This window comes from Bombina bombina, chromosome 6, assembly GCF_027579735.1.
Source record: "Bombina bombina isolate aBomBom1 chromosome 6, aBomBom1.pri, whole genome shotgun sequence".
NCBI lineage: Eukaryota > Metazoa > Chordata > Amphibia > Anura > Bombinatoridae > Bombina > Bombina bombina.
Genome location: NC_069504.1, coordinates 517,337,096 through 517,354,168, shown reverse-complemented (window position 1 = coordinate 517,354,168; position 17,073 = coordinate 517,337,096). Strand labels below are relative to the sequence as shown.

At 34.9% G+C, this 17,073-nt stretch overlaps 2 protein-coding genes across 2 annotated transcripts in view; one reads left to right on the top strand and one right to left on the bottom strand.

The window, feature by feature from the left end:
• The window catches only part of SAXO2 (stabilizer of axonemal microtubules 2), a 36,948-nt gene extending 35,360 nt beyond the window's left edge, over positions 1 to 1,588 (bottom strand). Inside the window, exon 1 of the mRNA XM_053717411.1 lies at positions 1,531 to 1,588. Coding sequence (XP_053573386.1) covers positions 1,531 to 1,568 — 38 coding nt within the window. The 5' untranslated portion in view covers positions 1,569 to 1,588. The remainder of the gene's footprint in view (positions 1 to 1,530) is intronic.
• Positions 1,589 to 2,094: 506 nt separating this feature from the next.
• EFL1 (elongation factor like GTPase 1) overlaps positions 2,095 to 17,073 on the top strand; it is an 869,365-nt gene continuing 854,386 nt past the window's right edge. Inside the window, exons 1-4 of the mRNA XM_053717412.1 lie at positions 2,095 to 2,158; positions 5,906 to 6,006; positions 9,206 to 9,273; positions 9,374 to 9,458. Of these exons, the coding sequence (XP_053573387.1) occupies positions 2,139 to 2,158; positions 5,906 to 6,006; positions 9,206 to 9,273; positions 9,374 to 9,458 (274 nt within the window). The 5' untranslated portion in view covers positions 2,095 to 2,138. The remainder of the gene's footprint in view (positions 2,159 to 5,905; positions 6,007 to 9,205; positions 9,274 to 9,373; positions 9,459 to 17,073) is intronic.

The following is a 17,073-nucleotide window of genomic DNA, read 5'->3' as shown; positions in this document are numbered from 1 at the left end:
ATAAAGCTTTATGCTTGTCAGGCACCAGACAGACGATCATAGAAGTGTATGTTAAACAATCTGTTTATAAACTGTACATACCAAGATATTTCAATTGTAATCATGTCATGTGTTCCTTCCTACTCACAGACTTGACTAGGATTGCTAATGTTTATTATATGTAAATTGTAAAATAAAACTGTGGCATAAAGGTTGAGCTTTTTAAAGTAAATCTAAAATTGTTATGCATCATTGCTTCATTTGAACTACTGCAAATAAAAATGTCAGATCAGATAAATCAATGCTGCAACACTGTAAAGCTATTGATTCTAATATTGATATTTAAATGCTGTCATTATGACACTAAGACCAAACTTTATAATGGACTTCATTCTCTCAATTTAGAACATCATATGCATCAGCAGAAGTATTTGTATCCAATATGTTTGAGATAGATTGTTTATGGTGAAGTATTTTGTTTGGAGTTTACCTGTGGGATAGAGAATGTTTAAAATAGGTTGGGTTATCATGGATAGGATGCGGGGTTTGTAAGTATTTGTTATCTGTCAAAGCAATATGCCAATAATCATTATACTTAGAAATGGAAATATGGTAACCAGACCTAGGACCTATATTCTTTAAAGTGAAGATGTATTTTTCAGTAGGAAAAGCAGACATCCCAACCTGCAAAAACTCATTTCAGGGAGGTGGCTTCACCTGCTACTGCACCGCGCCCCCCCCCCCCAGTTATATATTGAACACCTTGAAACCCTAAATAAGATAATGATAAGAGACTTATCATTAAAGTACCTTCCCACTAAAGTCACATTAAAAAAAGTAGCTTTATTGCACAACCACATACAACAAACCTTTTTTTCCAGTGATCGTACGCTTGTTAAATGCTTAAATATTTTAGAATACAAAGTTTAATTACATGCAGTAAATAAGGTAGTATTTGTGTTTTTATTTTATTAAAATCAGTGGGGGCTTTTTTTGTTACTGGTGTATGCTTTGAGGGTTCTATAATGTCCCAGCAACTAAAGGCATTCCTTAAAGAAACACTTTTCCGGATTTGGGCCACATTGTATCATCAAGGAGCCGCTATTAATTACAATCAGGGAGACTCCCTGAACTGCAGGGAGAGTTGGGATGTCTGGAAAAACTTATTTAGATCCTACTTTTCTAATAAGCCATATTAAAGCCTGTGGGTGAAAACACTGATATATATCAGTGTTTTCACCCAAATAATCGACCTTCTGACTTTAATATGCAGTTATAATATTTACATAAATTAGCAAATCACTATTCCAAACTGCAGCTAATAGGTAGATACTATACCAGTTGAAAAGCTTATCAATATTTTATTAATAATTTTGCCAGTGAGGGCTAGGGGGGTTTCTGAAACCAAACTGTAAAAAACAACAACAAAATAAACAAGCAGACCAATAATAGAATATATCTCCACTTTAGTGGGAAAAACATCTGCAGTTTAACAATTCTATCTATATCTAGATTGATGATACATAGATAACGGTGTGTTTAGCGTCTTACCCGCAGGTGCATATCTCGCAGATACACTTGAGCTTCATGTCTGTGCGGCCAGTCTGGACAAAAAGTTCACGCAGTGAGTTCTCCTTCACGACTGCACACTCTGCACAAAAAACTCACATTTGGAGTCCAGGTTACCAAGCAAGCAAGCTGTCGCCCAGCAACAGGTCAGCGTCCTGTCAACACAGCGTATACGCTGCGTAATGACATCCACAGCCTGGGCGTGGTGAGGGGAAAAACGTGAAAGTAGTACAACTTCCGGGTATGGAGAAGCACATGCGTCAGAGAGCTATATAAATATTAAAGGTGAGTGCTAGTGCTGACAGTGGGTTTATGTGATAAGTGCATGCAAGGAAACAAGTAGCAGTACTGTATGTATAGTATAGGAACCAGTCAGCATGTTTTGTCTTCATCTGGAATTGCTTGTTACGTTACCACTTCGCTTTTGACATAAATTTAGAGATTTCAAAATGTTGTGAGCAGCAAAGTTCTAGAATTCTTATCTATGTATCGGCATATTGTGACGTGCTTGTACATATATAATGAACAGCACAATTATATCTCTGCATCCACCGAAATACTAAACGGTATAAGCAAAAAGCATCAGCAATATGGTCAGATTGACAGCTAGGTATGCTCTTATTTACTTTTTTTTAAAGGAACATTAAACACTAAATAAATGCTAGATAGAACGATGCATTCAAAGAAAAGATTAGTCGAAGACTAACATGTAGATACATTTTTAACGTTTCTTTAACTGTTTAAATGTTGACAAAATAAGTGTAAAGTTTTAGTGTCTATAAAACAATGGGAGCTGCCATGTTGTAACTTAGGTTACTTTCTCTGCTGTGGCCAATTAAGGACAATTATAAATAAGTCACTAAAGTGTGCAGCCAATGGCTGTGTGGAATATAACAGTGTTCTGCACTTCCTTTTCTAACAAGGACTGAAAAGCTCACAATTTCAGGATGGAATTACAGGAAAAGGAGACAAAATATATAATAAAAGTATATTGCGTAGTTTTTTTTTTTATTTGTACAGTTTATCCTTTTATATTTCCATCTGAAAGTGTTCAATGTCCCTTTAAACCATTTTCCTTTTCAAAAGAAGGGTGCATTTGATAACAGAAGTGTCTTTTTATGGAAGATCTGAATCATGAATGTTTAAAGAGACATGAAACCCCAATTTTATCTTTCATGATTCAGATAGAGCATACAATTCTAAACAACTTTCCATTTTACTTCTAACAACTTTGCTTCATTCTCTTGGTATCCTTTATTAAAAAAGCAGCAATGCCCTACTGAGATCTAGCTCAACTCATTGGTAAACCAATGACAAGATGCATATATGTGCACCCACAAATCAGCAGCTAGCTCCTGAGGCTACCTAGGTTTTCTTTTCAATAAAAGATATCAAGAGAATAAAGTAAATTAGATAGAAGTACATTTAAATTTGTGTGCTCTATCTAAATCATGAAAGAAAATTTTGTTTATGTCCATTTAATTATTAAATACGCAGCCTTTTAATTGCTGCTAATAGAATTATTAATATTTTTTCTCTCCTGTTTCACTCCTAGCTGTTTTATTCATAGTTATGGAGTAAAATTATGTATACATTTTGGTATATATGATACCTCTTTGTGAGTGACACTAAAATAAAATGATGCACACACGATATATAAAAGCTTACATTAAGTGAAAGTCAATCCTAGTGTTGTGCAAACGCTAGGATTGACTATTGAAACAAATAACGGGGACTTTCATTCATCAAGTATAAGATACTTCATTCGCGCTGCGGAATTGTAGAGCGCTGCGGAATCTGTTGGCGCTCTACAAATACCTGATGATAATAATAATAATAACGTCATGTAGAAAGCTCCTTTATTTGTTTCAATTGATCGCCGTTTTTACCTGGTTCAGCAGCCCACGGCTAAAAATTTTTTTGGCTAAGAGGTGACGTTTTCACCTCTTAGCCAATAGCCGTGCAATAAATCCGGCTCCCATGGGTGCCAAGCCGGATTTATCGCACGGCTATTGGCTAAAAGGTGAAAACGTCACCTCTTAGCAAAACATTTTTTTAGCCGTGGGCTGCTGTAGCAGCTAAAAATGGCGATCGATTGAATCAAATAAAGACGCTTTCTACATGGAGTATCTTATACTTCATGAATGAAAGTCCCCTTTATTTGTTTCCATAGTCAATCCTAGTGTTTGTACAACGCTGGGATTGACTTTCACTTTAAAGGGACATGAAACTCCACATTTTTATTTTATGATTCAGATAGAGCATGCAATTTGAAACAAATCTTCCAATTTAATTCATCAATTTTTTTTTGTTCTCTTGGTATCTTTCATTGAAAAAATCTCTCAAAATCTTGCACATTTATGGAGCACTATATGGCCTCAGATTTGCAAGACTGCTATCTATTTACAAGAGCACTAGATTGCAGCAATATTTCCTTCCCTGTAGTGCTTCATGGGAACAAAGCAATTTTGATAATAGAAGTACATTGGGAACTTTTTTTAAAATGTTATGCTCTGTCTGAATCACAAAATCACATTTTTGGTTTTCATATCCCTTTAAGGATTAGAATTCTTAAAGGACCAGTCAATGCAGTAAATTTACATAATCAACAAATGCATGATAAGAAGACAATGCAATAGCACTTAGTCTGAACTTCAAATGAGTAGTAGATTTTTGTTAAATAAATTGCAAAGTTATGTTTATTTCCACTCCCCCTGTATCATGTGACAGCCATCAGCCAATCACAAATGCATATACGTATATGCAGTGAATTCTTGCACATGCTCAGTAGGAGTTTGTGACTCAAAAAGTGTAAATATTAAGACTGTGCACATTTTGTTAATTGAAGTAAATTGGAAAGTTGATTAAAATTGCATGCTGTATCTGAATCTTGAAGTTTAATTTTGACTTGAGTGTCCCTTTAACATTCCAAAGATGGGATATGATAAAATGTAATACTTCATACCTTCTGAACATTTCAGTGACATTTAAAATTATATCAAATATTGCATAACTAATAAAATAAAAATCATTATATTTGTAATGCATTGAGGCATGTGAGGCATAATGCATTTCACACTCCTAGACTTTAAAAAACAAAAATGTCATTTAAGGGTCCAGTGTTTTTGTGCATATTTTGCTGGACAGTCTGCTAAAATACTGAACTGTCTGATTGAATACTAGACACATGGCAACGCCAGTGGTGGAGGAGATTTAAAGGGACACTCAAGTCAAAATTAAACTTCATGATTCAAATACAGCCTGTAATTTTAAACAACTTTCCAATTTTCTTTCATTAACAAAATGTGCAGTCTTTTTATATTTGCACTTTTGAGTCACCAGCTCCTACTGAGCATGTGCAAGAATTCACTGCATATACATATATGCATTTGTGATTGGCTGATGGCTGTCACATGATACAGGGGGAGTGGAAGTAGACATAACTTTGCAATTTATTTTTAAAAAATCTACTACTCATTTGAAGTTCAGACTAAGTGCTATTGCATTGTCTTCTTATCATGCATTTGTTGATTATGCAAATCTACTGTATTGACTGGTCCTTTAAATCCACATTTAAATTAAGTATAATAATAATCTTGCTGTATCCATAGTGTGATGTTTGTTAACCCCTGCTTTAATGCACATGTAACACAGAGAAAAGTTGTATTTTTTACGCTAAAAGGTTCTCCTGATATTGCTAACATAATGCATAACCAGTTTTTAGTCTTTCAAACAATCTGGTTACTTTTGAGTTAGTGTCCAATTAAAGTGAAGATAAACTTTGGTGAATGAAAGCCCGTTTTTTAAAAATACTATTAAAAACAGGGGCACTTTCATTCATCAAAGTTTAAAAAAGCAGCCGTTTTGATTAAAAACTTACCTTTTTTTCTTTTCACAGCCAGAGCAGTTTGCCCCTCCTGGAAATCCTCTCTTCACACATCAGCAATGACTAATCCGGCTTCATCCAATCACGACTTTCCCCCAGGGTAGTCATTGCCTGAGGCCATGCTGTGATTGGAGGAAGCCGGATTAGTCATTGCTGACGTGTGAAGAGAGGATTTCCAGGAGGGGGAAGCTGCTCTGGCTGTGAAAAGAAAAAAAAGGTAAGTTTTTAATCAAAACGGCTGCTTTGTTAACTTTGTTGAATGAAAGTGCCCCTGTTTTTAATAGTATTTTTAAAAAAACGGGCTTTCATTCATCACTTTTACATCAACTTTAACGTTCCCTTTTCACAACAGTTATATTGATTGTACTTTATAGTTTTGCAATATATGCATGAAGTATAATTCGCATAACATTATTTTACTACAGCAATTAATTTTTATTTTTATATTGAATATGATGAAATCTTTTTTAGGTATTACACAATGGGACTAATTAGCCTGGAAAGAATAATTGCACTACAAAAGAAGACTGCTAACATAAGAAATATCTGTATATTAGCACATGTGGACCATGGTGAGTGTTGCCTACTGGTTTTGCAGATGTGAACAAACTTCACATACGCATTCTTTTTATTATCAAAGTGATATCAAACTCAAAATGTATTTTTCTATATTTAATTTAAAAAAGCAGTTTTCCTGTTAAATATCTTTACAATTGTGTTTGTTCCACGCCCTCCAGAGTGGTTGGAGTACCTCTGTCATATTTAAAAGGGCAGTAACCCTTGTCTGCACTATGTGCAGAATAATGTAGGGCTGCAACTAATGATTATTTTCATAATCGATTAATTGGATAAAAAAAAGAATCCAATAACTATTTCCTATATTTAAAATAAAATCCACATACTGAGTGTTACAAATATAAACTTCAGACTAAAATTTTAACACAACTATTTGTCCAATTTTTAAGCAGCAGAACACAGTTTTATAGTTAAACAAAACAAAACCAAAAACTGTTTGAAAAGAGGTAGAACTAAAAAGAATTAGACTATCACTGTTAATAACATTCTGTTATTCACTCTTTCAGAAACTTTGCATTGAAATGCAAAAAATCTCAACATGTCCACATGCTTCTGGCTAAGGCTGGTTCTCTGTTAGCAGTTATATTTCCTGCAGCAGAGAAGAGGCACTCAGATGGTGTTGAGATGTATAAGTACGGTTTTGCCAATTTCACCAAAGTGGGATATTTATCTTTGTTAGCTCTTCACCAATTCAAAGTGTTTTCCACCTTGACAAGGGGCCTCTCAATAAAGCAACCCTTGACTTCATTCTAACATAAAAAATATCTTCAATATCTATATGCAATGGTAAGTAACCAGCTATAAGGTTAGGGGAAAATATCTAGTCTGCTCTAAAAATAACAGATATATACTTAAAAAAAGGTTGAATCTGGTACATATTATCACAATTTATTAAAAATATAAAAAACAAATCAAAAGTGCTAAGAACTTTATATCAATAACAGGACAGAGCCTTACACATTTATTTATACAGTACATATAATCAGCAATAGCAAGCAATACGCTAATAATTGTGCAAACAGATAAAAGTGCACATTAATTTAAATAATTACCATCAATCTAGAGGCTAGGTGTAAATACCAAGCTTGGCACTATATCATGAAAAGCATAGTTCCAAATCACCTGATTTAATATAATAGTCATCATTTTATTGTTTTTATCTGGGTTGCACATAAGCCAGCGGTAATTGTAAACTTATACTGATCTGAAAAAGTGAAAAGTCAACGTCTGTAGACGTCCTTTAGTCTAAGGACATAACCATAAAACACAATACCATGTGTAGGAGTTCATTGGAGTGAAGCAGCTGGTGTTGTGCACAGGCCAACTAATTGCAAACCAACTAATCGATTATGAGATTCATTGACAACTATTTTCATAATCGATTATTATCGATTATGACGATTAGTTGTTGCAGCTCTAAAATAATGTAACATAAGAGTAGCCTTTCCTATTAAAAATATTTACAAATACAGAATGTCTCAAGCAAAAATTTACTTAGAACACACAAAAAGAAAATTGCGAAACCGTCAATTTTAAAGTGGTATTGCTCAAAACGCAATTGACAATACAATCTATATAATTACATTAGCTCACAAAAAGTGTTAAAATGACATATGAAATGCAAATACTAAAATGTATCAAAGTTTAAAATTAGCTTTCAATGTAGCCAGACGTGATATATGGTTACCGTGTGAAGTATAATCCCCAATAGGGACTGCCCATATGAAGTTGCAAGTTGACTTCAAGTAGGTTTGTCCACGGCTTTCCTCATACAAGTGAATCAAACGTTGCTGCTGGAATAGAGAGAGTGCTGTTGCCGCTCTTCCTTGGAAAACTAAATCTGCAAGTGGTACAAGAAGACAAGCGCAACTCCGATTCACAGGGGCTACATCTTTTATTTATATGATTCTGTTACCGTAAGTGTAACTCTCTGCCGCTAATCTCTTGAGAAAGTCTGCTTAGGTAGCAGATGAAACGCTTTAAGTTGGAGCCTTTGAGTTGGAGTCTTTTGTGCTCTATGACAGTTGGAGTCACACAGCATCTCTTTTTATACATCTTGGCGATGGTGTGAGTGGCAGAGAGTTACACTTAAGGTAACAGAATCATTGAGACCGCATTCACCTCAATATCAGCTAAGATATGCCTGTTTTATCTTTTATCTTGTAAGTGCATATGATTGAACACTTGTTCATCTGGTATGCCAATGACAGGCCTAGTTTAAGCATGATACATAATATTGTGATGGACACTCATTAAAGGAACAGTGTACACCAATTTTCATATAACTGCGTGTAATAGACACTACTGTAAAGAAGAATATGCACGGATACTGATCTAAAAATCCAGTATAAAACCTTTTTAAAACTTACTTAGAAAATCCCAGTTTAGCACTGTTGATGAGGTTAGGCAGCGACACCCACTGAAAGAGGCTGGGAAAGCAGGAACAGCAGACACTACCCCCTCCACTGCATATGAAAAGGCAGGTTACACAAACATGAGCAGCAGGACTCTGTAGACTTGAGTCTACATCTGATATTTTGGGGACTTAGTTAGGAATCTGAAAATCATCACAATGTTGTTATAAAATAAGCAGAACTATACATTGTACAAAAACACTCCCAGATGGACTATATAAGGGATCCTCTACTAAACATTTATGCAAAGAAAAATCTAGTGTACAATGTCCCTTTTAACTATTTTGCCTGTTATTTCTGTAATACACACCGGCAAATTGTCCATACTGCAGTTATTCTAACATAGTCTGTATGAAGAGAGTGATAGTGTGTTTTAAATTTTACCTTAGAGGAACAATTGATTTGCAACAGCAAAGGAGACAGGGAACACATCTCCTACAAGGCTTTCTTTGGGGGTGTATCCCTGTTCTGCTTTGCAATATCAAAGCCCTGCAAATGTTGCTAACAAAATGTTAGTTGTAAAGAACAATAAAACGTTCTATTTATTTTAGGCTGTATAGACCATTTCTGTGTAGAATATAGCAGTGTTCGTTTTGAGAAATCAGGACTTTGCACTTCTTATGTCCATGGGATACATTTTTTACTACGCATAATTTAACATTTTATATCACAATTTCAAAATATGTTAGGTATCTAAATGCTTTTTAAACATTTATTTTATATGCACATTTTTTTAAATGCATTACAACTTGATTTTTATATCTCTTAATTACTCTAATAGGAAAAACAACGTTAGCTGACTGCCTTATATCTAGCAATGGGATCATCTCAAACAGACTTGCTGGAAAGGTAAGTTTCCATAATCAGCACCATAAATATGTTTTTTATTAACGAATAATCTGTAGGTTTTGGATCTCGTTGACTCCCTTTTACTGTTGTACAATTATAGTTACGTTACTTGGACAGTCGTGAAGATGAGCAGATCCGGGGCATCACAATGAAATCTAGTGCCATATCTTTGCAGCACAATGAAGGTATCCTGTTTTTACCAAACTTATAGACCAGTCTGGCATGGTTTGATTCATCTTAAAGGGACATGAAAACAATTCTTCATTCATGATTCAGATAGAACATACAACATTACATTTTTCCCAATTTACATCTACTGTTAAAGGGACAGTCTACGCCAGAATTGTTATTGTTTTAAAAGATAGATAATCCCTGTATTACCCATTCCCTAGTTTTGCATAACAAACACTGTTATATTAATATACTTTTTACCTTGTGATTAACTTGTATCTAAGCCTCTGCAAACTGCCCCCTTATTTCAGTTCTTTTGATAGACTTGCATTTTAGCCAATCAGTGCTGACTCCTAGGTAACTCCACGTGCATGAGCACAGTGTTAGCTATATGACACACATGAACTAGCACCCTCTAGGGGTCAAAATGCATTCATTTAAGAGGCGGCCTTAAAGGTCTAAGAAATTAGCATATGAACCTCCTAGGTTTAGCTTTCAACTAAGAATACGAAGAGAACAAAGCAAAATTGGTGATAAGAATAAATTGAAAAGTTGTTTAAAATTGCATGCCCTATCTGAATCATGAAAGTTTATTTTGGACTTGACTGTCCCTTTAAATTTCCTTTGTTCATATTTTGTTATTTTGAGTACCATATGGCAGCAGTTTGTGCAAATACTGCTGCAATCTAGTCTAGTGCTCTTGCAAATGTAAATTATTGTTAAATGCATGCTTGCAATACTGCTGCACAGCTTACCTACCTGCTTTTCAAAAAAGGATACCAAGAGAACAGATTAAATATGCTGTTAGTAATACATTTTACACTTTGCCTGAATCATGAAAGGAAAAAAATTGAGCTTCATCTCTTTCTCTTCCGTCTCTCTCTATTTCCTCATATTATAAAATTTTCTGCTATCCAAAAAAGAATGTTAATTTGTTTAAAAAATGTGTAGACTTAGCTGATATATTATTCTACAACAACACAACAGAAATGTCTTGTAATTTACAAGGTGTTTAATGTCCTTTTAATTTTATTAGGTACTGGCAAAAAAACACAAAAATATTGTTATGTCTGTCAGTGGTTCAAAAAAGCTAGACCTGACCAGTAGAGCACAGTAGATGTGGATAATGTTACCTCAAGTTAAAAGAAACATTTATTAGCTTTGAACAACTATATTCTACACCACTATACAGTGTTGGCCATCCTGGTAGCATTATTAAGTAGCCGGGCTGGGTCAGTGTTATACTTTGCAATATTATATGTTTTTTTTTATTATTTATATATTTTACTTTAAGGAAATCCAAAAAGTTTATTTTGTGATTAAAACAGAGCATACACTTTTTAAAAACCTTCCAGCTTATTTCTATTATCAAATTTGCTTTGTAGGTGTCTGGAGCACTACGTTAATTTTCAAAAAAAAAGAACAAAGCACATTTGATAATATAAGTAAATTAGAAAGCTGTTTAAAATCATATGCTCTATCTGAATCATGAAAGGAACATTTTGGGTTTCATTTCCCTTTAAAGGAATATGAAACCTAATTTTTTTTCTTTCATGATTCGGATAAAGCATGCAATTTTAAGCAACTTTCTAATTTACTCCTATTATCAATTGTTTTTCGTTCTCTTGGTATCTTTATTTGAAAAAGTAGGAATGTAAGCTTAGGAGCCGGCCAATTTTTGGTTCAGCACCTGGGTAGTGCTTTCTGATTGGTGGCTGCATTTAGAACGAAGAAAAATTGATAATAGGAGTAAATTAGAAAATTGCTTAAAATTGCATGCTCTATCTGAATCATGAAAGTTTAATTTTGACTAGACTATCCCTTTAAGCTATACAAAACACAAATTAACTGGATAATTTAACAAAAATTGATTTAAAAAATGTGTTTCATGTCCTTTTAAGACAATATTTTTTTTTCACTTTCATGCCTCATATTATTAGCTCACCCAATGTGTTAACTAGCTCCCAGTAGTGCATTGTTTCTTTTTCAACAAATGATACCAAGAAAATGAAGCAAATTAGATAATAGAATTAATTTTGAAAGTTGTTTAAAATTGTATTCTCTGTCCGAATCAAGAAAGAAATTATTTTGGTTTCATGTTTCTTTAAATTTTAGCTGGGTGGTCTGTAAAATCATCTGGGTGGTGTGGCTCTTAAATAGGTCTTGGAGAGAACACTGTTATTGTCCTTTATGAGAAGTTTGTATTTTGTTTAAGAAGCTATGAAACGTCACATAAATATTATAACCTCATAGAAGAATGAATGTGCTCTACAATTCAAATACTATTAGTGTTCCTATTGAGGTACAGCAAATTCTATGATCATGCTTTGATTTTCCAAAAAACTAAATACCTGGGGCCCGATCCGATATGCAGCGTTGCCGGCGACGCCAAATTTTGCACGGGTTTGGTATCACATATACGGCGTAACATAGAAGTTACGCTCGTATATTTCTGCCTTCGGCCGTAGTTTTTTGGCCCATAGACAGGTATACCAAACCCGCGCAGTTTGGTATCCAATATACAGCGTAAGGACTTACGTGGCGAAAATGGAGAAATCTTACTCCATTTTCACCTCGCCACAAAATGCAGGCGTAGTAAGCCTTATGCTGAGTATTGGAGCCCCGTAACTCCCTAAACTGCCTTCAAAATAAAACACCTAACGCATGCACAATGTCTATCTACCTGTCAACCGCAATCCCACGCCGCAATCCCTAATAAAGTGTTTAACCCCTAAACCGCCGCTCCCGGACCCCGCCGCCACCTACATTAAATGTCTAATCCCCTAATGTGATCCCCCTACACCGCCTCCACCTACATTAAAATTATTAACCCCTAATGTAATCCCCCTAGACCGCCGCCACCTATTTTAACTATATTACCCCCTAATCTGACCCCCCTACCCCGCTGCCAGCTACATTAACTATATTACCCCCTAATATGATCCCCCTACACCGCCGCCACCTATTTTAACTACATTACCCCCTAATCTAATCCCCCTACCCCGCCACCACCTACATTAAAATGATTAACCCCTAATCTAATCCCCCTACACCGCCGCTACCTATAATAAATGTATTACCCCCTAAAATACTAAAATGTCCCTACCCTAAACTAAATTACAAATAGCCCTGAAAAGGGCCTTTTGCAGGGCATTGCCCCAAAGTAATCAGCTCTATTACCAGCCCTTAAAAGGGCCTTTTGCGGGGCATTGCCCCAAAGTAATCGGCTCTTTTACCTGTAATCTGACCCCCCTACACCGCCGCCACCTATATTAAATATATTAACCCCTAATCTGACCCCCCTACACCGCCGCCACCTATATTAACTATATTAACCCTAATTATATTAGAGTTAATATAATTAATATAGTTATTATATTATATATATTATTAATATAGTTAATAATTAATATAGTTATTATATATATTAACTATATTAACCCTATCTAACCCTAACACCCCAACTTAATTATTATTGCAATAAAATCTAAATAATATTAATATTATTAACTAAAATATTCCTATTTAAAAATCAATACTTACCTATAAAATAAACCCTAAGACTGCTACAATATAATTAATAATTACATTGTAGCTATTTTAGGATTTATATTTATTTTACAGGTAACTTGGTATTTATTTTAACTAGGTACAATAGCTATTAAATAGTTAATAACTATTTAATAGCTACCTAGTTAAAATAAATACCAATTTACCTGTAAAATAAATCCTAACCTAAAATCCCTTCAAGATAATATTATTTAGATTTATTGCAATAATAATTAAGTTAGGGGTGTTAGGGTTAGATAGGGTTAATATAGTTAATATATATAATATAATAACTATATTAATTATTAACTATATTAATAATATATATAATATATTAACTATATTAACCCTAATATAATTATGGTTAATATAGGTGGTGGCGGTGTAGGGGGGTCAGATTAGTGGTTAATATATTTAATATAGGTGGCGGCGGTGTAGGGGGATTAGATTAGGGGTTAATATATTTTATATAGGTGGCGGCAGTGTAGGGGGGGTCAGATTACAGGTAAAAGAGCTGATTACTTTGGGGCAATGCCCCGCAAAAAGCCCTTTTAAGGGCTGGTAATAGAGCTGATTACTTTGGGGCAATGCCCCGCAAAAGGCCCTTTTCAGGGCTATTTGTAATTTAGTTTAGGGTAGGGACATTTTAGTATTTTAGGGGGTAATACATTTATTATAGGTGGCGGCGGTGTAGGGGGATTAGATTAGGGGTAAGAAAATAATTCCCTTATGAGGGGGAATTACGCTTGGAAACAGATATAGGTTCTCAAAAAATCCCTTCAAGATAATCCTATGTATTTTTGGAGGGCAGTGCCTAGATACTCATTATAAATGTTAAAAAATAGAAGAAGGAGAAAGAGGTATCTTTGAGACCTATCATACCATATTGTAGACAGCACCGAGAATGAAAACTTAAAAAATAACTTTTATTAGCTTATTAAAATTATTTACATATGTTAAACACAAGAAAATGAATTAAAAAGAGGGGGGGTGAATTGTAATCAGTGCGAGCTTTTCACAAAACGATAAGTAGTATATATTATTTATATTAGTAGTCATATAAGTGGTGTGAGTGATTTCACTTTAGGACTTTACTGAATTCTATGTCCTAGATGTATCTGATTATAAGCACATATCAATCAGTCATCTTGAGTAGTTACTACTTTATAAATTAAATTAAACTACAAATGTTTCCCACAAAATGACAGAGACTGTCATAGAATGAAAAAAAATTAATTAAAAATGAGGATTTGTCCCTAAAAGAGGAACATCCTATATAACACAAATTAAACTAGCTTCTTCTGAGACACAGATTGGAAAAACAGTTTTCCAGATTACCTATTGGATAACTCTATATTCACCAAATGATGGAGTGGAGGGTAATAATAAAGGTTACCAAAATGAGCGTGTTCAAAGTGGCCAATTATTAAACATTGCTAGTATATAGCATTGTAATGGATAGCGTATCCAATATAATACCACAATTATTATCATGCAGGTACCTCTAAATATTACCCGAATTACAAGTTTAAGTATATGCCAAAGAGGCCAACAAACTTATTAAATAACTATTAGTTTTTCTATTAAGTATTTTTAACAAAAAGTCTCAAAAGAAGCAGTACGAGCACCTGACGCGCGTTTCGCCACTGCTTTGTCAAAGGATTAGATTAGGGGGTAATGTAGTTAAAATAGGTGGCGGCGGGGTAGGGGGATCATATTAGGGGGTAATATAGTTAATGTAGGTGGCGGCGGGGTAGGGGGCTCACATTAGGGGGTAATATAGTTAAAATAGGTGGCGGCGGTGTAGGGGGATCATATTAGGGGGTAATATAGTTAAAATAGGTGGCGACGGTGTAGGGGGATCATATTAGGGGGTAATATAGTTAATGTAGCTGGCGGCGGGGTCCGGGAGCGGCGGTTTAGGGGTTAATATATTTATTGTTAGGAGTGAGAGGGGGATTGCGGATAGAGGGGTATACGTGTCGGGTTATTTTTGGGAGGTGTGTTAGGCAGTAACAGCAGATTGTATACTTTATTAAGTTTTTTTATGCGGCGGCAGTTTCTAAAGTGCCGTAAGTCACTGGCGGCTTCAGAAATTTGTACTTATGCAGATTTCTGGACATCGCTAGTTTGTCAGACTTACGGCACTTTAGCAAGTGCCGGCGCTGTATATGAGATAGCTCGCTGTGCGAGCTGAAACTACAGGTGGCGCAGGTTTCCACGCTTGCGCCGAAACCTGCGCCGTATATCGGATCGTGCCCCAAGTTATTTCTACAGCAATAAAGTACTTATTTGGACTCACATGCTTCTAGTCATACTTTTAATGTTCTGATATTTCTTGTTTTAAAGGGATGGTCTACTCCAGAGTTTTTATTGTTAAAAAATATAGATAATACCTTTATTACCCATTCCCCAGTTTTGCACAACCAACATGTTATATTAAAGTGATGGTAAATCCTAGCGTTTGTGAAACACTAGGATTTACCATTGGAACAAATAAAGAGGACCTTTAGTCAAGAAGTTTAAAATACTTAATGCTGAAAGTCCCTTTATTTGTTTGAAGAGTTCGCCACACTGAGCTGCTCAGGCAGCCCACGGCAGAACATTATTTTACTAAAAGGTGACATTTCCACCGCTTAGTCAGTAGCCATGTGTGCTATCTGGCTTGGCGATGGCTGGCCCGCACGGCTATTTGCTTAGAGGTGGAAATTTACATCACTTTTTTTTTTTTTTTTTTTTGTGTTTCAAGTTTTTTATATAATTTTATTTAGAACCAATTCATGATACATTTTTAGTTCCATAAAAAGAACAGGAAAGAACAAAAACAAAAATATTACAATACAACATACCAGGCCATGATAAAAAATAGTAAACGGAAGCAAAAAGGAACAAAATACGGGCCCATCCACTTGATACTTAAATAAGCAAAAATAATTTTCTGTATCCGAATTGGGGGTTTTCCGACCAATTTTACATATTTATAACCTAATTAGAACAAACAAAACAAAAAAAAAAGGGGAGGAGAGGAGAAAAAGGAAACTATTGTAAAGAAAAGCAGGTTACCACAAGCCCAGCAAAATCAGTTCTGAGTTTCTGAAAGGGTATATTAAGTATTCAAATTTGCTGGGTGGAAGAGCTTTTATAAATAAAGACCATTTAACAAAGAATCTCCTAATGTCCTGCTCATTGTCTAGGTTGGTATCAGCTTGTTCAAGGATGCATTGTTTCTTTAAACAATTCTTAATTTCTAATATGCTGGGAACTGTTCTTAATTTCCATTTTTTTTAAATTAGATATCTAGCAGCTAATATGGTCATATTGATAATTTTAGTATTAACCTTCTTATTTCCTATATTACACAAGAGAAAAACTATAGTTATTGGCGACAGAGTCAGGCAGGGGGTATCCATTATTTTATTAAGCCAAAATTGGAGTTTAAGCCAAAAATTCCTAATTTTTGGACAGGCCCATAACATGTGCAGAGGATCTGCCAAGGGAAAATAACATTTCGGGCATACAGTGAAACTACTGTTTCCACACTTGAGTCCCTTGTCTGGGGTAAAATAAGACATATAAAGTAATTTCAAATGAGATTCCCTCCATGAGGAGAAGAGAGTTACACAAGCAGTCTCTTGAATTGAAAGATAAGGTAATTTAGGATCCAAATTTTGCTTTATCAGTATAGCCCAATTAGTCTGGATCTTTTCAAGATTAGTTGTACCCCCGACAGACAACAAAGTGGAGTAACCAGGGGTAATTGACATGTGCCCATTTTTGGCTAGGGCAAGCCAATTCTCAATACTCCCCGAAGACCAGTTCCAGCCAAAATCATTTGTAAGTTTGAGCACATAGTGTCTTGCCTGTAAGTATGCGAAGAAATTTTTATGTGGGGGATTAAATTCCATTCTGAGGGAGTCAAATGATTTAGCACATCTTCTATCAAAGTCTAATATCTGATGTATATTGCAAAGACCTACGGATTTCCACTCTGAGAAGATGGTTGAATATAATCCTGCTTGAAACTGAGGATTACCCAGAAATGGGATATACCTCGAGACACAGTGTTCTAAAGCTAACGAG